Genomic DNA, 22,865 nt, shown 5'->3' on the forward strand with positions numbered 1-22,865 from the left:
GGAAGGCAACAGACCAATGAAGAACATCAGATCTCTTAAACCTTCATACATCTAATCTAAACAATGTTGTCAATCGTGTTTCACGTATGTTACATTATATGAAAGTTCTTTCTGGTTCTCAAATCTGATTGGCTGAGAGCCATGAGATATTCCCCCAGTATCATCATGGAAACTGCCTCACCGTTTGCATCACTCTGCCACTGAGCTAAATTGGACTTATGAAACTAAAGTAAAACATGCAAATTTGGCAATGTCTCTTATAACAATTCAGAGCTGTAGCTCACATACTGTATGTGGCAGTATGAACCTGAAGACGTTGGTTGCGACCCGCCATATAAAAAAAGAGAGAGAGAACTTGCTACTGTAAACAAGTGCATGTTAACATTAAAAAAGCAATGGAAACTGCTGCAGTGCAATGGACATAAGGCATTCGCGGTGAGTGTCCTTAACCAGTCTCTCTCTTCCATTCACACACACGTCCTGTCTCATTATTTCTAACTAATAACCTCACTGAAGCAGCACAGCGCTAATTTAAAAGACGTGATAGTTTGGAATTAGTAGCAGAGGTTTGTTTAACTGTTATGCTGGGCTCAAATTTGTGGCGGAAGAAAGTAGCTCCACATTTCCTTTAAAAAATGGAAGGTTTTAAAGACACATGTTTTTTTCTAATTTATCTACACACTTGTACCTTCCAACAGTTGTATAAATGCTATATCACTCTCGTAGTCATGTGATAGGAAAAGGGATAATGTACTGGCGGCCGGTTGTTATCTCAGAAATGAGCTTAATACAATGCCTACTTGCCACATGAGAAAAAAAGACATGAAATGAGAATTTGAAATATTTTATTAGCTCATTATTACCGAATAAAGACCTTTCGTTTCGGTTGTAAGGAATGAAACAACATTCAAATGTCACAAACAGCTAATTTGGATTAGTAATTTGTAAATATAATGTAATATATGTTATTAAAAGAGATATTTATATTTATTTTGTCAAAAAAAACTATCAAAATGATTTGCTGCATCCGGGTTGCCGTGTTTTATACATTTTTAGAGGTTATCTGGGAATAAAGAACCTACAAACGTAAACAAGTGCATGTGTGTGTGAAAAACTGGCCAATCAGAATGAAGCATTACAAAGAGCCATGTAATAAGGCTATTTCAGCATCTCTGATTTTTCCAGGCCGCAGGTCAACTACGAAAGCCATATAGCATTAATAATAAACTTCTGTTCAGCACTTATTTTGAATTAGTAAACCATCATAAAAATGTGCTTTCAGACATAGTTTTTTTAAATCATTGGGATAATAAAATGCTTGCAGATAGTCCTGGAAATGCATATGACATACAAAGAAATGTGTATGTCACATCATTACAAATGTATAGTTGAACTGAAGTTCAGCATGAAAACAAACTTCTATAGTCTACAGTGACCAGCAGGGGACATGCTAGATTAATTTAGTTTTGTCGCGGCCACAAAATATTAGTATTTCATAAACACGTTTTTAGATGTTTGTTTATTACAGTACCTAAGTCTTTTTCGACTTTTAAAATTAATACTACTTAATTAAAAGAAAATAGTTATTTTAATGTAATCAATGATTAAAATGTTTAAACAAAAACATTTATTTATGAAATGTAGTTGAGATAAAAGTATGTTATGCTTTATAATGTAAAAAAAATACTAGAACTTTATTGGAGTTTGCCAATAGTAAATTTGCCGAAGGATTAATACAGTATTACAAAAAATCTTTATTAGATTAATAATTAAATAATCTAAATAATTATCGTTAGATTGGTCGACAATAAAAATAATCATTAGTTGCAGCCTAACGATAATAATATTTATTTAGCATAAGTGTATTTGCTTAATCTCGGGTCAACTAATGAAATAAACCTACTGGTTTATTCTGTTGAGCATCGTTTGTTCCACGCTGTCAGTGCTGTGGTCTGTGTAGCGTCTAACGGGGTCGCACATCGAATTTAAAGTAATAGAGAACTACAGTACATATGATCCACTTTTGGGTTTTTATTATTTTTTATATATTGTTGCTTTTTAAATGTTAAATATATACATATACAGTTGTGTTCAAAATTATTCAACCCCCACTGAAATTGATTGTTTTGGTCGGTTTGACATTGATTATGATCATTCAGTCATCCTGCTTACAATTAAATCAAAGAGGCACGTGTAGGTCAGACAAATATAACATAACATTTATAATGAAATAACCACAAATGTCTTTTCTGAGCTCACATCATTATCAGTTTTATTCAACCCCCAAGTGACATTCAATCTTAGTACTTAGTACAACATCCTTTTACAGTTATAACAGTTTTTAAACGTGAAGCATAGCTTGACACAAGTGTCTTGCAGCGATCTACGGGTATCTTCGCCCATTCATCATGCAAAAGACTCCAGTTCAGTCACATTCTTAGGCTTGCGCACTGCAACTGCTTTCCTTAAGTCCCACCAGAGGTTCTAAATCGGATTTAAGTCTGGTGACTGCGATGGCCACTTCAAAATGTTCCAGCCTTTAATCTGCAACCATGCTCTAGTGGACTTGGAGTTATGCTTGGGATCATTGTCCTGTTGAAAGGTCCAACGTCTTCCAAGCCTCAAGTTTGTGACAGACTGCATCACATTGTCATCCAATATCTCCTGGTACTGAAGAGAATTCATGGTACCTTGCACACGCTGAAGCTTCCCAGTACCTGCAGAAGCAAAACAGCCCCAAAGCATGATTGACCCCCCGCCATGCTTCACAGTAGGCAAGGTGTTCTTTTCTTCATAGGCCTTGTTCTTCCTCCTCCAAACAAAGCGTTGATCCATGGACCCAAACAGTTCTAATTTTGTTTCATCAGTCCACAGAACACTATCCCAAAACTTCTGTGGTTTGTCCACATGACTTTTGGCATACTGCAGTCGACTCTTCTTATGCTTTGGGGACAGCAAGGGGGTGCGCCTGGGAGTTCTGGCATGGAGGCCTTCATTACGCAGGGTGCGCCATATTGTCTGAGCAGAAACTTCAGTACCCACATCTGACAAATCTTTTCTCAGTTCCTCAGCAGTCACACGGGGACTTTTCTCCACTCTACGCTTCAGGTAGCGCACAGCAGTCGAAGTCAGCATCTTCTTTCTGCCACGACCAGGTAGCGTTTCAACAATGCCCTTTGCCTTGAATTTGCGAATGATGCTTCCTATGGTGTCTCTTGGTATGTTTAACATCTTTGCAATCTTCTTATAGCCATTGCCCTTCCTGTGAAGAGTAATCACCTGTTCTCTTGTCTTCCTGGACCATTCTCTTGACCTCACCATGTTTGTAACCACACCAGTAAATGTCTAGAAGGAGCTGAGTATCAGAGTCATTCTAAAGCTGCCTAATTGGTGCTTATTAGGCTTTATTGCTGCTCCCTGATATCCACAGGTGTTTTCAATACCTGATTGAGGACACTTCATTGAACCTCTGTTCTTCAGAGTGGTAGTCTTTAAGGGGTTGAATAATTATGTCAATGAAGAATTCACAAAAGAAACATTTACTACTGTATTACAAAACTAATTGATGTCATTTTAGTTGCATATGGTTCTTTAAGAAGTCCTTGTATGATTTCATTCTGAATACAATTACAAATGTACACTAAATTCCCTAAAACCATTTACAGCATTGGGGGTTGAATAATTTTGAACACAACTGTATATATTTATTGCTAATTACAGAACAACAACAAGCAATAAGAACGCTTTTCTCCTTAAGTCATTGTTTAAGCCCAGCCAGTTTATGCTACATATAAGATACATATGAACAATCAAATGAAAAAAATTAACGCACATTGTTTAGGCTTGTTCAGTGCACTTTTGGTGCTAGGAATGGTTACCTCAACAAGCTGATCTCCTAGCCAGAACATAATATCACGTTCCCACAAGTTAATATGCCGTGACCTCATCATACTATCACATTTCCTCAAATAAATATTTTCATGTTCCCACGACTGATAAAGTGACAAAACTAAGGGAAACGAGCATGTCCCCTCCCCGGTCACTATAATATTCTCATGAACTGGAATTACAATAAAATATAATTACAATCAAATTGTCACAAAAATATCAAAATGTTTGTCTGTGTACACGTATTTTAATTTAAATTTATGAGCTAGCCCCTTTCTCACAGACAAGAACATTTAAAGCTGCAGTCTGTAATTTTTGCCTCTATCTGTGTAAAACTTAAGATTGCAAGTTACTTTACACACTCATCTTTACATGAGATGAAGTCAAATTAAATGAAACTGACATTTCTTTCAAAATCGCAAACTGCATGATTATCATAACTAAACGTATCTTTGCAAAATTAATGTAAGCACACGGTTTTAAATAACTTTTTTTTACTCGATTTTTGTTTAGTTTAATAATTTAATTATATTGAATTTCAGCCTTTAAAGGAAATCCATCTGTAATTGTGTAACACTAAAACTCTGATATGTCAGACTAATGGCAGAAAAGGATGATAGAAAATTTTAAAGCTTCACAACAGACAGAATTATTCATCACGGTTACTGCACGAAACCAATATTAAACAAACATTTAACTTCACTGTAACACAGTGCTTTAGTCTAGACAGCGAGTTTTGAACTAGACTGCCTCTTACCTGCGCTCAGAGAGAGGGACAGGTACAGCTAGCTGCTTAGAACGCAACGGTGCAGGACAGCAATACTGGTGTAAAGCATTTACATACCTGTGACACAAGGAGAAACAAACACATCATCACCCTCAGCGCCATCAATTAATTCCTCCAAACACACCTTAATGAGATCTGATTACTGTGGTCACTTGTGTCACTTTGATCCCACTAAAGCTTTAAATGAAAGGCAAATCAAAAAAAAATTCTGAATTTTTTGTCTTTTGTTTAAAAAAACATGTTGCAGACTAAATCAATAAGCACATTTTAATATTTGGAATAAATGACAGGGGAAAATGAGTTTATTTCTCTTTTGTATTTTGTACCATTATACCAGAATGCTGCCAAACACCCAACATCACTCTTTTCATCACAAATCCACAATTTGATCTTTTTGTCAAAATATTACATAAGCAGAATAGGAATTAGCTCTCAGACTTATTTCATCCCGGTCGCTGGTTTCTACTGAATAAAACCTTTTGGAATATTTTACACTGAATACAAGCATGTATCAGATTTGACAACAACTGTCCGATGAAGTTTAAGATTATAAGTGAATAATAATGTCTTTATGTCACCTTAATGACTTTCAAGGTTGTGGTTGCATGAGGATTTTTGTTTTGTATTCTTTTGCTTTCCTTTCTATGGACAAGCTTTTTCTCAAGACATGTTTAAAACAAAATGGCTGTAAGTATTTTTTTGATAAATGAAAAATCACATTTTGTGGTCTAGCATCTAGCGGTTGAGCTAGATGCATCAAAACTACAGGACCTATTCTTCAAATTGTTCATATAATAAAATTAAAAAAATAATTGATTTAAAACAATTATTATACAATAAATATTATAATATAACATAAATTAAATTAAACAAATAGTTATGATATTACACAGTAGCCAGATTCAAAAAAAAAAAACACAGACCGGAAGTTAACTGCATCTATATTTTGCCAAGAAAACTGCTTGTTATGTCACATTGAAATTTCAAGCATTACATGTGAAAGTGCTCAGTTTAATGTGTCTTTTAGTAAAGTATACAAACACACAGATACAGATTCTTGCTCTTCAGAGTAAACTTATGATACAACAAAAAATATCACAAATAGATAGAAGATAAATGTCACTTGCTGAATTAAACATTCTATGTGATGAGGTCATGTTCGTCATTGCATATTGCATAATATTTCTTTCAAAATGCATTCAAGTTCAACTGCACTCTTTGACACATCTAACATCTGTTAGACCAAGTTGCCAACTTGTCCTTTAGTGAACAGACATCCCCTTTGACCTCAGTAACCTTGACAGGGTCAGATCGAACAGGAACTGCAGCGGTTTACAGATATTATAGCTCATATTCTGCGTATAGTGTTCTATGATGTAAACCATTTTAGTTAAATAAAATGCTTTGAAAACTAAATCAACTTATAGGCACATAGAGGAAGTTCAAAGCTGCACATTATGTTCTTGGCATGTGACTGTGAAATTGCGTCATAATGCAAATCAAGCTTTAGCCAAACAAACACACACGCAGTCACCCACTCATGTTTCATAAAACCCATGACAGCCCAGCCAACGTGCATTGCTCTCTCCTTTGAGTTTATCTTCTGCATAAGCATATCATGTAAACATTGCAAAGTGAATGAAACCAGAAACACACCTCTTGCCTTCATGCAAAGCAAAACACTGCAACCCTGCCATTGTGACCCGTACTAAAATCTCCCTGTGTAATATTACTCTTTACACGCATGCTGAACATCAGTCCATCAAAGTCCTTCCAAGCATCTGTGAATAAAACACGACTCAACGCATTATCCCAGTTGTATCGTCATAGAAAAAAAGCATTGTGAGCATCGTGCTGCACACAAACTATTGCAAATCAGGTACTCACATCATGTCGAGTCTATGTGCCATGGCCTTGGGTCTGCTGGTGTGCTTGTTTGCCGTGAGCGTGTGTGAACACGGAGCGTGATACGCTCACTCATTCAGCTTCGTCACAATGGGCAGCTCTCTGTTCCTGGCTTGTGATGTCACATGCACATCACACGCTTGCATCAGAAGCAGCCGGAATGGGGGAGGAGGGCACATGCATTTATGTGATGCACAACAACAACAGGAAATTACAAACGGTCATCAGGCTCAATAGTACGTGTGTGTGCACAGGAAAACTGCATGTATGTGTGTGAACAGGGAGTTGTGCATGTGTGTGTGGCTAAAATATGTAAGACATTGTGCATCCTCCATCTGCTTGCTTTAGTATGGCCTCAGTCGAGGCAGCCGATTGGCTCCCTTGTCTCCATAGAAACAGTAGGAGAGAGGTGAAGACTGCAGTAGCCAACAGAGGCTGTTACACGCACTAGTCAACATCACCAGCCAAATGTGTTTCTGTTCTGACAAATGAAACTGAATAATCAACAAGAGCTTCATTAAATACAAATCAGCATTGACATCTGATCACAGATCAGTCACCGTGCAGCCAAAACACTTACACTCATACCGTAGTCTAGGTTTTTAACCCACGGACACGGCTTATGCTTGTGTGAGGCAACCCATGCTAAAATGTAATGCAAAAAAATCTTTATTTAAAAAAATAATGATGTTACAATAATATACAGTATATTTTCACTATAATCTTGTGTACTGTTATGGACTGTTAAATTAAAATTTTATTTATGTCTGTTTCATCTAATTGGACTCCACTTTTTGGGGTGTTTTAGAATAGGTTTTATGCATTGTTACATTTTTTCACATGTCTTTGATTATTTCAGCATCTCTCTTTTCTGATAACGCTAGATTTATGCTGTGTTTTAAACAACTCTGATTTAGGATATTTCCCATCTCAAACTCAGAAATACCATCTGGAACAGCGCTCAAAGTTTGACATGACATTTAATAACATAACGCACATTAAAACACAAGTGCAAAATTTCATTCCCACACTCTAAAAAAATCCATAAAAATAGGACAAAATATACTTTAAAAATTTATAGGGAAAATTCTTTCATATGAATACTGTTGTTTTACCTGTATTTTATATTTTGCACTGCATTAAATTGCATCTTAGCATTAACGGAAATAAAGGAAAATGTACTTGCAATCTGCCAGTACTTTATAAGTTTTTTAAGCACTTTTTTTACAGTGCATAGTGACCAATGCAATCTACTAGCTGCACAAATTAACGCAGGGTTTTATACACTTAAATAAAGCCACAAATACCTGTGCAATGATGAGTGCAAACCTCGTTAGAGGTTTAGAGTCAAATCGAGTTGCGTGATTTATTTAAACACTCTCCTCCCATAAAATTGAAAAGACAGTTCACCCAAAATTAAAAATTCTTTCATCGTTTAATAACCCTCATGCTTTTGTGTCCATACAATGGGGTTCAATGCTTTTTTGCTTACCAGCGTTCTTCAAAATATTTTGTTTCCACAGATTAAAGAAGGTCATGCAGGTTTGAAATGACATGTTGTCAGGCTTTGCCTTTTGTTTTATTTTTATTTTGGGTTGTTTCTGTATTTAGTTGCTGTGTTTTGTCTTTTGCATTTTTCTCACGTCTGGTACCCCATTTAGTGTCTTAGTATTGTTAATTACCCTCACCTGCTCCTCATTTGTGTTCCCTCTAATTCAGCTCGTTTTGGCTTTCTCTCCGTGTGGAGATGTAAATTGTTTGTACCGTGTTTTGCTCGCAGTGCTTGGAGTTAACCTTGTGATCTATCCCTTCGTAGGAACGAGGCATCATGTGAGCTGGTTTGGACTTATTTTCCCTTCCGGCTCTCTTTTGGTTCTTGTGTTCCTTTTTGGATTTCAGTGGATTATTCACTCACAGAGTTTTACTGCCAGAGGAGTTTCCTGTGTTTACGGTCAGGAGTGCCCTGCCTTTCTTCTCTCTCACGGAGGTTACAGCCGGCCGTGTTGTCTTTGTTCTGGTCAGGAGTGCCCTGCCGATTAATTGTTTGCTGCTCTGAACTTTGTGCAAATAAAATTTGTTTACCTCACCTGCATCTGAGTCCTTTTGAGAACCGTGACAGTACATCGCCACCAAGGATGGACTCAGCAGGAGAGGTCGATGTTCGCCAAACCATAGCAAGCCAGGGAGTGCTTTTAGGACGTCAGCAGCAGGAGGTAGCGGAGATTAGTCTTTGCATCTCTACTCTCTCCCAACAACTCGCTGCTATCACTCAGCACCTTGACCAGACCCAGGCTATACAAGCGGCAGCTTCTACAAGTGCAGCAGCGGTCGAGACGGATGCAGTCTCTTCCCGCCGACTGGAGCCTCGTCTCAATCCTCCAGTTCCCTACGCCGGTGAACCCACTTCCAGTAGCTCATTTCTCTGACAATGTTCTCTGACCTTCTCCCTTCAGCCCTCCTGCTACTCCACCGAGCAGTTGAAGGTAACGTTCCTGGTCATGCAGTTGAAGGGTGTCGCCAGGGAATGGGGAACAGCAATCTGGGACCGTAATCATGCCTGCTGCGCTTCTTTTGAGCTATTTTCCCAGGAGCTTAAGAAGGTGTGTGACCGGTCTGCTCTTAACAGCGAGGTCGTTGTCCCTCTTACAACAGGGTCGCAGGTGTGGAACTCCATTGATTTCCTCATTTTGGCTTCGTCTTGTGGCTGGAATGACCAGGCACTCTGCGATCGATTTTTTTACACAGATTAGCAGGACATGTGCTGGACGAGATCTATTCACTGGAGCTTCCTCCGACGCTCGACGGGCTGATACAGCTCGCCCTTCAGGTCACTTTCAGGGATGTTGTCCAGTCCCCTTCTCTACCTCCGTCCCAGGAGGAGCCTATGCAGATCAGCCGTGCCCGGCTCACCAATCAGGAACGTCGTCGACGCCAGGCCAACAATTTGTGCCTCTATTGTGGTGATCCAGAGCATTTAGTGGCGGGTTGTCCACTTATTAAGAATCGTCCAGACAGCTTGTCTTCATGGGAATCTTTACTGTGTCAGTTTGCCTCAAATTACCTCCCTCTCTTAAGCGTGTTCACCCTACATTTCATGTGGCCAAGATCAAGCCTGTTGTTCGTTCCCACCTTAAGCCTTCGACCTCTGCTCCCCCGCCTCCTAGTATCATCGAGGGGTCGCCGACCTATACGGTGCGTCGACTTCTCGATGTGAGACGACGGGGTAGAGGTCACCAATACCTGGTAGAATGGGAGGGTTAAGGTCCGGCGGAGAGATGCTGGATCCCCGCTCGGGACATTTTGCACCGCTCTCTTATTGATCAGTTCCTCCGCTCTCGAAAAAGCTAATTTGATCAAACGTGAAATGTGTGTTGTTGGGACATGCTTGTGTAAATCCTACATGAATTTCCATGTGAAACCCAGAGGATCACTTTTAAAAACACATGGAATCGGGTTTTTACATGTGATCCCTGGTTTCACATGGGAATTTACATGGGATTCACACAAAAGTGTTACCAAAACACACATTACACATGCATTTTTGCATATGTAAAACGCATTAAGAAATTCATGTGTCTTTTATAAATATGGGCTGGACGTTCCTATAATAATAATAATAATAATAATAATAATAATATAAAAAGGTTTTACACGACATCACCTCATAATATGCAAAAAAAAAATCACTTTTGTAAATTGTCACCTCACCATTGGACAAAATTCTTAAATTCAAATTAAGTATAAAACCAATTGGATTTAAATAGCAAACCCTCGAAGCAACTCTGGATCGAATTCACACAATAATCTAACAGCAACATGATTTAGCTAAGAAAAAAGGTTGCGTTTGTTTAAAAATATAGCTCAACCTGATTTTGCCAATTTGGTTGATTTCCTCAGGGCAACATATTTTGTTGACCTAAGGACAACATTTTTATAAATAAAACCTAAACCCACACCAAACCCCAACCATAACTTACCCCTAAAATCAGAGGGAAATGATAAGTGAAAAACAATGGTGTAGAGGCACCTAATCCTGGTTGGAAGATAAATATAAAATAAACTGTAAATTTATTTCTGAAATCTGATTGGTTGATTTAAATGTTGTCCCGGGATCGACATGATATTTTCCTAAGGATATCAACCACCTGGCAAAAACAGAAGAGCCACAAAGATACATTTATTAAAAAAATCTGAAGTATTAAATACTTAAGTATCTACTATAAGTAAAATACTGTGATGTAATAATTTAAGAACTGACTCATGTTTGTTCTATTATTTAAATTCTGTCACAAATATGTTTCATTACAATTATGTGAATAAATAAACAGATAGTCCTACTTAATTTTTATTTAACTATTATCTCTTTAGCTTTTCTCTTGCCTCTCTCTCTTTCTCTCTTCACCTACAGAAATTCCTCCTGAAGTGTAATGGCGTCATTTAAGTCTCTGGAAGTCAATCATGTTCTCTGTGTTTTGGAGGTTGGTACAGAGGAGGGTTGTCATTAGCTATGGAGGTAAACTCAACACAGGCTATCCACAAGTTACTGTCGGGCGCTACTGTAAAAATGAATGTGGGTACAACTTCCGGCAAAGCAGCGGAGAAGTGTATTGCACTATGAATAACTTATTCTGATGACAGAAAATGAGACTGTGATTCATATTTTGAATAGTTATACTGTCGGTTTCATGTGGTAATATATTGAAAAATTATTTTGCAATTTATGAGCAACACCTGCTGTTCATCGTTGCACTTACAAGCAGGCGAAACTTATTTCATGTCGTAAAAAAGAGTGCTTCACACACAGATCTAAAGTTAAGACGGACTGCTCCTATAAGGGACTGTACAGTTTTAAAAAGATGAACTTGCCAAAAAATGTACAAAATGTAGAGAGAATGTTTAAAAGTGTAAAAAGGCAGCTTTTGCACGTGATCTTTAGTATAATGTTTATCAGATTAAGGCCAGCTGACGATACTGCAACTTTATGATATGTGCACGCAGCCCATGTAACGCTATACAGTTTGCTTTAAAATACAAAAAAATATGATTTTCCACATCTTTAAATAGCACACAACCGACGTCATGTAAAGATATTGAAACATCTCCATATTTTCAAATTGCACTTTGGTTTACTGTCACAACAACTGAATATATATAGTTGCTAAATATTTGCGGTCATGTATTAAAATCATCATCTCATTCTTCTATAAAGTAGTGGACAGAATGCTGACGTAGTTTATAAGTGCAGTTAATGTGTAAGTTCACATTCTGCTATAAAAAGCAGAGGACTGGGACTGCAACACATCGTTATTTGGACTACTTTTGGTACTGCATTTAATATTTTTGCAATAAATAAATTTGTGTGCGCATATCTGTCTGTCATGTCATTTATACTGTATATGTTTTAAAGTAATAGTTTTTGATAGGTTCAGTAGACTTGTGAACTACCACGCAAATGCAGAGGGCCCCACAAGCTTGGGGGCCCCCTAATAGCTACAAAGGTAAAATTTGACGCTTGATTTAGACACTCAGATATAGGCGATGAAGCGCACGTATCAAAGTGGTGCTCAAAAACGAAAGAAAGCAAAAGAAAAGAAATCTAATACTAATGTTACGAATATAGCAAACAATTATATGAAAAGAATCTGCACCTTTTACTTTCTTATACTGTAGCTAAAAGAATTCTGTCCTATTCTAAATAAAACAAAGGACACTTTGTCATCCCAAAATGGAAAATGCCCCTGGTTAGGTTTAGAGGTAGGAGTGGGATTATCGACTAGCAAGATATATTTTAATGCTATATGGTTACTAAAACTAATTTTCCTGCAAATATCGGTGTAGTGGAGTAGGCGGGTTAGGCCGTGGTTCAAGACCGGCGAGCAATTGTTAATGAGCGACAAAAATTTACGACGTTGCAAAAATTTACGTCTGATATGGGTTTTAAAATAAGGCATGGCAAATTGGCAGGCGCATGGAACAGCCTGATCATTAAGAAAAGTCTCTTGGGATATATCTCTAAACCAAACAGGAAGTCCGTTATTTTTGATTTCCTGTTGAATTTTGAAATTTGTTTCAATTTCCACGCGTTGTATTTGGACAAACTCCTCCCAGAGATTTTATCCGATCAACGTCATATTCATGTCACTCTCATCTTAAGGCCTTTGCGAAGCTAAATTGCGAAGATCCTGACTTTTCATGAGGGAACGTGACCCTGGCGGCCTGCCAGAGTTTGGCGTTTCGCCATGAACAGGAAGTAACATGTTTTAAACAGATTAACTGCTCATTGAGATTCAAACAGGTCCGAAAGATCCTAACTTTTCTTCTAGGGGCGTGTCCATGGCGGCTTGAAAAAGTTTGATGTTTCGCCATGAACCAGGAAGCTATATTAACTCAATGTCCGACCAGCATCACATTTCTTATGTTTGATATGAGTCCTGGCCTGAACATATATCCATGTCAGTGTTCACTTCCAGCTGGCAACAGGAAGAATTACACGTGTAAATAAATATCAAATCCTACTATATTTCCCTGCATTAATTTGATCAATTATCATTTACTTTTTCTTTTTACATTTCAATATACAGATACAGTTATAGCGCCACCTACAGGAAACAGGAAATGGCATGTTTTGGAAATGTCATGTTTTAAACTGTTATTAACTCCTGGTAGAGATTCATAAAGGTCAGCATCATATGTGGCCTGTGTACATACGCTTGTCAGTGTTCACTTATAGTCATATCGCCACCAGGTGGCAACAGGAAATATTGCATGTGTAAATAAATAATTCCTAATTTAATTCGCCTAGATTAATTTTATCACCTATCATTTTTTTCTTTACATGGTCTTATTTAGATACAGTTATAGCGCCACCTGCAGGAAACAGGAAATGGCATGTTTTAAACTGTTTTTAACAGCTCATAGAGATTAAAACAGGTAAGTATCATATTTGTCCACAGTTCATATCCATGTCAGTGTTCACTTATAGTCATAGCTGGCAACAGGAAATATGGCACGCATAAATATATTACAAATACTACTATAATTCGCTTGCATTAATTTTATCACCTAACATTTACTTTTTTCTTTATATGGTAATTTTCAGATAGAGTCATAGCACCACCTGCAGGAAACAGGAAGTGGCATGTTTTAAACCGTTTTTAACTGCTGATAGAGATTAAAACAGGTCAGCATCATATTTGACGTGTGTACATATCCAGGTCAGTTGGACTCCTAGTAAAAGCACCACCAATTGGCAACAGGAAATCTGGTATGTGTATATAAACGACAGTGTTTCTATAATGTAACACCCTTTGCTGTTTGCTGTTCCTGAGGCCGACGGGTCGTGGTGGCACAGGGTTGCGATGCTACTTGCGCGAGGGCCCGCACATCGCTGCTTGCAGCTTTAATTTATATCAAAACTTTATTTAAATGTCTGCCGGTTGCCGCCTCCTTCCTTCCCTACTTTGAATCTTGCTACATTGGTGCCGAAACCCGGGAGGAAGGAGAGACATGCTGTCAGAGAGTCCTTGGCGACGAGTGGCCTCGCGGTGCCGGAGAGAACCGGACTAGAACTTTTTTTCTCTCTCCCCTCTGTATGTTTTACTTCCGTGATTTCGGTTTGTCTTTTGTTTTATTCGCTGGTGGTCGGCCGTGAGGGGCCGCCAGCTGTTATTATTATATTAAAACTTTAATTAACTGTCTGCCGGTTCCCGCCTCCTTCCTTCCCTACTTTGAAGCTTGTTACAATCGGTCTATTAGGTTTAATATATTTTATATTTACTTTAAAATTTGTAACTTAAGGTTAAGGTTTGGGGGTAGGTTAATGGGTCTAAAAATCTAAATCGCTTATCAATAACATTATTAAAGGGCACTGTGATGCACATATCTTAAGGGTATAAAAGGTTTGTTGACGTTTTTAAGCTAAAAATATGTAGCAGTTCTTACGTTTTACACGTTGTAATACATTTCAGCATCAATAAAAACATACAAAAATGTACATTATGTATATATACTTAAAAAAAGATAAATATGGATTAATAATGAATTCATAGGGCCAGATTTACTAATAGATTGCGGCAGCGCAAATGCGTTTTTGGCATTAAAAACTACTCTTTGTATTCACGAAGTACACACAGTAAAAATTTCCACTGAAAAGGTATTTAAATGAATCACGCAAAATGAGTCATTGCACTGGTATTTGGGGCTTTATTTAATGCCCAGAAAAGCATGTCTTAAACCCTGCGCTTGTTTGTGCTGCATTTATTAGATTGCGGTCATTCTGGGAATGAGATATTGCATATTGTGTTTTTTAATAAGCGCCTTGTTAGTAAATCACCCGCAAAAAATTCTACTCTCATCTGCGCTTTTTTGAAATTATCAAAAAATGATTAATAAATCTTACCCATATTTCTTAGTTTGTTCTAGATGTTACACCAGACATTTTATTTAAGAAAGTACTTAAGAATGTTTAAAGAACTGCTGCTCTTAGAACTTTCTTGACTTCTTTCTTAAGAACACTTTGGCGAATCTGGCCCTGATGTTGCAGTTATGGATTTTATACAACTAAATAAGTAATTGACCTATAGAGAAAACCATTTAACTGATTCACTTAACAAAGGAACGCAAGTTAAAGTTGTAAGGCTTGTGATGTTAAAATTAGTCATTCGCAATTTGGTAGGCAGAAGGAACTATTGTAATCATAGAAATAAGCCATTTATATGTTAGTTTCTTTGAAAAGTCTGCACTGGTTTTTTTTAGCAGCTGATAGGTCCAATACAGAAAAATTTGCTAAAGTGACAGGTATAAAAAAATCTGTATAAACAATGGCAGATAGGGCTGTATTCAGGAAGCATGTTCGCCACATAAAGAAAACACTTCAGCTTTGAGGCAAACTCAAACAAATTTGAAGCATTCAAATCATAAGTGCGCCCCACTGGAATACTGTTGCAAACGCACTACTCGCTCATGATACCAAACCCAGAAGAAAGACAAGAAAGATCCTGCAGAAGTGTGTGTCTCATATAAAGTGAAGAGCGACATAGCTACCCGAAACCTATCTAACACCATTGATAATCTGATCCGTAGAGATCTGTCAATTCAATTAAATTTATATAGCGCTTTTACAATGTGCAAAACACAGAAAGAGGTAAAGAGGTAAGAGGAAAAAACTGCAACTGGTTCAAAACGCTTCAGCTCGAGTTCTTACACGTACAAAAAAGTATGAGCATATAACCCCTGTTCTGTCAACCTTGCACTGGTTACCTATAAAGCATCGCATTAACTTTAAGATCTTGCTTATTACCTATAAAGCCCTACATGGTCTAGCGCCGCAGTATTTGAATGAACTTCTATTGTATTACAGACCTCCACGTACATTACGCTCTCAGGCGTCCTGTCAGTTGGTAATACCTAGAATTTCAAAATCAAGTGCAGGTGGTAGATCCTTTTCTTATCTAGCGCCTAAACTTTGGAATATTCTTCCCTGCACGGTCCGGGAAGCAGACACACTCTGTCAGTTTAAATCTAGACTAAAGCCTCATTTTTTTAATCTTGCATACACTAAACCTCCATAATATTAATCCTCAAAGGATTTAGGCTGCATTATTTAGATCACTGGTTCTCAACCGGCGGATCTATTTTCGCTGCTAAAATAGACCAAAACAGTCATTATTTCGTCAAAAATGTAAGTGACTTACTATTAATAACTTGTTTGTTGAACTGTCATATGAAATCAATGTCACATTTTCAATCGTGAGGTGATGGTAAATTAAGTGACGGTCAATTGTCAGCTCTCTTGGTCGTCAGGTCGTGTGATGCATGTTGCTGAACTGCATTCAAAAGTTATAAATATAAAATCACCACATTTAACTGCACTATGTCAATTTAGTTTATTTGTGTGTGCTGCGCTCATAGACTTTAGAAAACGGCGCTCATTTGTTTGATTTCTCCTCGAGAAGCTGCGCAAGCCTCAAAAGTCCGAAACTGTCTTATTCGTTTTTTCATATTCGTCATTTGGTGGCTCTCAATTGTCAAAAACAACCCTCAAAATAATTGCTACGGATGCGAAAAATGCAGAAAATTGAACCATCAGAATTAATTTTTATGACGGGCGGAAGTTTCAGAGATTGCAAACATATAAAACCTGAGGTCCTATTTAGTTATATATATATAGCCTATATATATATATAAAACGAATAAACTAGTCAGAATATAGGCTACAGCTAAAGCTTTCCTTTAGTTTTTGTGAAATACACGCAGCCACGCACACAAAAAAACATTTTTAAATACATTTATGTTGTTAATAAATAAAAAACACTAAATTGTTGTAACAGCAATATCTCCAAGTTTTGTTTTTCACTGTAAAAATGTAATGATTTGCCAATGCAAAGAGAGTACCGCCACCTTTTCCCCCACTTCAAGCACTGCTTATAACACAAACAAATCATCCTCCTGGCGACTTGTTTTTGTCAATGTGACAAATCCAGCGAATTTTACTGTTGTTTTTGGAGACTTTTGTGGTGTTTGGAGACTCGAAAGCACGAGTCACTCTGCAGTTAGGCCTACTGTTCACAACGAGCAGCGGGTGCTGCCGTTAGCCCCTCTCCCGTCCAAAAGCTTTCAAGGCGGTCAGACTCTCAGTAGCCTCACGCAGCACTCAGAGCAGAGAGGAGACACACACCCCTCCGCGTCCAGGCTGCAAATGAATCGCGCATGCGCATGGCCGCCGCCGTTCCCGCCCTAGCTTGCAGAGCGGGTTGTAAATGTAAATGTTCACTCACTCAAAATACAAAAATAAATAACTGCGATTTAAATTGACTCAAGACATAGCTCTCCATTCACTCTAGTCTAGTCTCTTGCCAAGTTCACTTGTGCCAGCTCTCGCTAGTCTGTTATCAATCTCGATTTACATAGGCCTTTACTACAAAACCCCAACAGTCTTTTTAAAGACTAAACCCACAAACATTTTTGTTAAAGATTAGATCAAATCTCAGCCCTTGCCAGTATTTTTTTTTAACTGCTAGGCAGTAGCTACACTTAGCTAAAACAACCCACACGACTAAGACACACACACACACACTACAATCTTTAAGTATTCAAATAAAATCTGAATTGTCTGCAAAATAATTATTTTGTTCGTTTAATTAAAGATCGTCCCTAAGTCCCGATTGATTAGCCCCTGATACGTCTCTCAACACAGCCACACACACAGTTACATATTGCCTAAACTTTATTTAAAACACATAACAAAAATGGAGAAATTTCTTGTGCGGACCAACAAGCCAACCGACGCACCACCAGCTGCAAAAAAGCTTAGAAGGTACGATGAAGCATACCTGCAGTTTGGGTTTACAGTTACGGCTGATCTGAGACCTCAGTGTGTCGTGTGTGCCGAGGTGCTGGCAAAGCCCTGCAAATTAAAAAGGCACCTCGAAACAAAGCATCCTGCCATTAAAAATAAGCCAGCTGAATATTTTAAAAGAAAGCTTGATGGCCTCCATCAGCAACAGGCAACCATTTCAGTGCACAGCACTGTGTCTAAACAGTGTTTGGAGGCATCGTATGTAGTGGCCAAAAGAATCGGTAAACTGGGTAAACCGCATACAATCGCAGAGACTCTCATTTTGCCGGCAGCGCAAGACATGTGCAGAATAATGATAGGCGATAGTGCAGCAGCCAAACTCGGTGCAGTACCACTGTCCAATGACACAGTCGCTAGGAGAATTGTAGACATGTCCAATGATATCAGAGAGCAACTGATCGAGTTTGTAAAAAAGAGTCCTTACTACGCGCTGCAGCTGGACGAATCCACTGATATTGCTGGGCAGGCACAGCTCCTCACCTATGTCAGGTATCTACGGGACAAGGCGATTGAGGAGGATGTACTGTTTTGCCGGCCTCTTCAGTTGCACACTACAGGAGAAGCCATTTTCAATGTCCTTAATATTTTTATCCTTGAAAATGGTTTGGCTTGGGACCGATGCGTTGGCCTATGCACGGATGGTGCGCAAGCAATGACGGGGCGTGAGCGTGGCCTAGCTGCTCGAGTTCAGCAAGTAGCTCCACTTGTGAAATGGACACATTGCATGGTCCATCGCGAAGCACTAGCTGCTAAAAAAATGCCGGTTCTTTTTGACTCCGTGCTGAACCAATCCGTGAAAATGATAAATCTTATCAAATCACGGCCGTTAAACTCTCGCTTGTTTGGGGTCCTCTGCCAGGAGATGGGGTCAGGGCACGAACAGCTGCTTCTGCACACTGAAGTTCGCTGGCTCTCCAGGGGGCGGGTGCTACAGCGGTTGTATGAGCTTCGAGAGGAGGTGAAGTGGTTTTGACAGAAATCAAATCAGATCTGGCGAAGCATCTGGATGACACTATGTGGCTTGCGTCTCTGTCCTATTTGGTCGATATATTTGACCGCTTGAATGGCCTCAACCTGTCTTTGCAAGGCCGCGGAACTCATATTTTGATCCTTGCAGACAAAGTGCACGCCTTCACACAAAAACTAGACCTCTGGCATGGCCGCATCAGTCAAGGGAACTGCGACATGTTTCCCAGCCTTGCAGACTTTATCACTGATGCAGGCACGTCACACGATTTCTCATCCCTATTTCAATCAGCGTCTGAGCACCTGTCAGCAATGAGAAAACAATTTGCGACGTACTTTAAAGAGGATTATCGCTCTTTTGCGTGGGTTCGAGATCCGTTTGTGTGCACAGCAAACGAGCTATCAATTGATATGCAGGAACAGCTTATTGAGCTGAAGAGTGACAGTAGACTGAAGGAACTCTTTAACTCCTGCCCTCTTTCGTCATTCTGGGCAGCATTGATGCAGGAATATCCTGAACTCTGTGACGTCGCCATGAAGATTCTCCTTCCTTTCGCGTCGACATATCTGTGTGAGGCAGGATTCTCAAAAATGACTGCACTCAAAATGAAATACCGCAATCGTGCACAAATCGAGGATGATCTGAGACTATGTTTATCAAACATTGAGCCAAGAATTGGGGATCTTTGCAAGGCAAAGCAGGCTCAGGTCTCGCATTAACATCACGTACCTGCAAGCTTCTGTTACAAAATGCAGATGATACCTACTATTAGGCCTAGTAATAATAACCATAATAAAGCATACATTAATATCAGAGGTCTGGTGCAAATTCCCAATTATAGCAATAGCCTAGTAATGATAATAGGCCTATACTGATGATAATAATAATAATAACAACAACAACAACAATAAAGCATTTAACCTCATATAATTATATAGCAATAGCCTAGTAATGATGATAGGCGTACTACTACTCATAATAATAATAATAATGTCTGCAAGCTCACATTAGTACCTGGAACACATCCAACAACAAATGATGTACTTGTTGCATCAAAGAGTGCAGATCAGTACTCTACTCTCAGCCAGTCTTGTCTCTTTGTTCCAAGGTTACCGCAGGATGCAGTTCATGCCCAGACCTGATGGCAGAGCTGAGAATGGGAAGCGGTGACCTGACAAGAGCTAAGAGGATAGAGCTGAATAAAGGACGCGACAACTTTGTTTTTTCTACAACATTTCAAATGCTATTAGATTGTTAATGATAATCTTAAATCCTTAATTTTTATATTTTTATCAAGCCTTGTTGTGCAAGCACAGTTGAGCTTTTGCCAGAGGGGAACTGGAATCCCCTGGTTGGGCCTGGGTTCCCCTGAGGTTTTTTTTCTCAATGGGAGTTTTGGGTTCCTCACCACCGTTTGCATATTGTTTTGCACTATCTGCCTGGCCGGGGGGGCTGCTTTAGAATTCATACTTGTATTCAATATGTCTCATGTCTCATGTCTCATGTACAGCTGCTTTGTAACAATGAAAATTGTAAAAAGCGCTATATAAATAAAGTTGAGTTGAGGTAGAATACAGTCCCAGTCCCATCTGTGTGTTATGTATTTGCTGCATGTTTAAGTCTAGCCTATTCACACATATTCTTTATACATATTATTGTGTACGTTTAATATAGCACTGTTTACAGAGCACAGAAAAATGTTTTGTGGGACAAAAAGAAGATTCTCATTTAAGAAATAAAATAAACATTTTGTTGAAAAAAGATGAAGTGCTTTGACAAAAAGAAATGGTGAAGTGGATTAAGGGCAGCTGGATTTAAGAAGTAGATCACATGAAATTAATATAAATATTCAATGAATGTCAAATTATTTGTTGTTTGTCACGTGTACACCATTTTTCACTTGTTAATGACTGCCTTTTCCACTGGCTGCCACTAAAAGTGTATTTCAGACCTATGGAAAGCACTTTTTAAATCGACTGGTTACAAAGCCAAAGGTAAAGTGTAATGTAAAATGTTTACAGTACCCGAAAGACGCAGACTTGCACTGTCGACATGGCACAGTTCTCCTACACACAGCTGATCTAAAGCTACTGGGACAGCCTTTCATTAACACTGGAAAAGATGCATGACTTCTGTAAAGAAAAAACACAACACAGTGTGCATACAGTGTGAGATATCTATTCACAATTATTAAAAACATTGTGTGTTTCTCCAAATATTGATTAAAAGCACAGTCCAAAATTTTTTCAATGTTGTTTTTGCTTTCGATCCTATACCTGAATTTTGAGTATCTTTTGTTGAATTATAATAGCATTTGCTTTATGCAGGAATCTATTAAAAATCATTACGAAACTGATGAGCAACACATGTTGCTCATAGCTGCACTCACAATTGACAACCCGGCAAATATTTGAGGTTGATTTGTGTCTTAAAGAAGAGCACAACACTACACACAATTAACACGGGCTGCTCCTGTGAAGTAAGATTCCTTTAGGCAGTCGACAGGGAATAAAAATTATAAATACTGTCGAAAACATTCTTACTGTAAAACCTTTACCCTGTGAGGCAAAGTCCATTTTAAACAGCTCCTGAAATGACATCTTTATGCATTTATATTTACTTTTATACAAGAATAAACTCCAAGTCCTAATGAAATCAAAATGTTTACTTCTCACATGAAAAAAATGGCCTTTGCCATTTTTAATCAAAATCTGAAAATCAATTGTCAGTGGAAAAACAAGCCCCGGCCACTACTTTTCTACATTACATACAGTACATTTCATAAAAAATATGTCACAAAACAAAGTCAATCATAGCGACGATGCAACAATAATACAATTTCTTAAACTGTAACTATGATTAATCATTTAGTTTTATTTAGTTTGCGTTAACATTCGCCAAAGTGTTGACAGGCTTGTGTTCCTAGCACACCCTGTTATTAAAAATGGTATTTTCCTTCATTATTGTATTTTAAATGAATGTGTAGTTTACCTTATTGCTGAATGAATAAATATTCCAGGAATAAGTTTTAAGCATATTTTGGATGTATGAACTGTAATTGTAACAAAGAAAAGGGGCTACTTTACATAAAGAAAAAACTTTTTGAAAAGAATAAAACATTTTAAACGTACTGTAATGTTAAATCTGTAATGTTAAATCAAATAAATACAAATATATGATTGCAATTACAAAAAACAATCTTTTGTGAAAATTGTTATCTAATATCACACGTGGATCTTAAAATAAAAAAGCCCTTTAAAAGTTATATTTAAAATATTTTTAGACACTAAGAAAACGTTGATGTTGTAATGGTGGTCATGTCATAATCATGATCATGGATTAGGGGACATGCCGTATCCGCACGTAGACATGATGATAATCAACATCAAGCAGATTAATTTATATTTTTTATCAGTGGTTTTATTATAACCAGAAATACCTAAATGAGAGTTCCTATAGCCTAAGACCACAGTAAAATGGTTTCGATGATAAATGAAGTTGAAGAAAACTCCTACTGTTGTTGTGGGGTGTACTGGATGGGACGCATCCTGCAGGTGAGCAGATGCCGCTGGTACTCGTGTCGAAGGCGGCTGTTTTCCGCGCACAGGTCGGATACATGCTGCTCTAGCTCAAAGATGCGCGTCTTTTGCCGCTGTAGGAGCGCCTGCTGGGTCTCTATGATCTTAGTCAGCTCCTTAAAATAGCCGACTGCTTTCATCGGGTTCTCTGGCCGTCTGTCCATAGTCTTTTCGTACACGTCTATATGTTCTTTTTTGACGCACTGTGATACAAGAGAGCAAAGCGCGTCCTGAGCTCAGCCATACTTTACATAAGAAATACTGACGTCTCTTGCGGTAGTTTCGAGTCATTAAATTTGAAATATCGCTTCACTTCTGAAGTTCCTGATGCGTACGAAGGCATCTGACCTTCTGGTGCAATTACAAATGTGACGCAGTAACAAC

General features: G+C 38.3%; 1 protein-coding gene across 12 annotated transcripts in view; it reads right to left on the reverse strand.

The window, feature by feature from the left end:
* Nucleotides 1–22,818, reverse strand: part of iqsec1a (IQ motif and Sec7 domain ArfGEF 1a) — a 108,937-nt gene extending 86,119 nt beyond the window's left edge. For 2 of the 12 annotated variants that reach the window (XR_008904804.1, XR_008904805.1), the window contains exons 1-3: nt 22,419–22,788; nt 20,928–21,035; nt 4,646–4,732 (exon numbers count right to left, since the gene is read on the reverse strand). Coding sequence is in view for 8 of the 12 variants with exons in the window: in XM_056732458.1 (XP_056588436.1) it covers nt 4,646–4,732; nt 20,928–21,035; nt 22,419–22,645 (422 nt within the window). In the remaining 4 variants the exon portion in view is untranslated. Of the gene's footprint in view, nt 1–4,645; nt 4,733–6,331; nt 6,457–6,562; nt 6,704–20,927; nt 21,036–22,418 lie in introns of those variants that run through there. The other 10 variants (XR_008904807.1, XM_056732458.1, XM_056732460.1 and 7 more) reach the window with 10 other exon arrangements.
* Nucleotides 22,819–22,865: the final 47 nt, after the last annotated feature.

This window comes from Triplophysa dalaica, chromosome 20 (genome assembly GCF_015846415.1).
Source record: "Triplophysa dalaica isolate WHDGS20190420 chromosome 20, ASM1584641v1, whole genome shotgun sequence".
NCBI classification, from domain to species: Eukaryota; Metazoa; Chordata; class Actinopteri; order Cypriniformes; family Nemacheilidae; genus Triplophysa; species Triplophysa dalaica.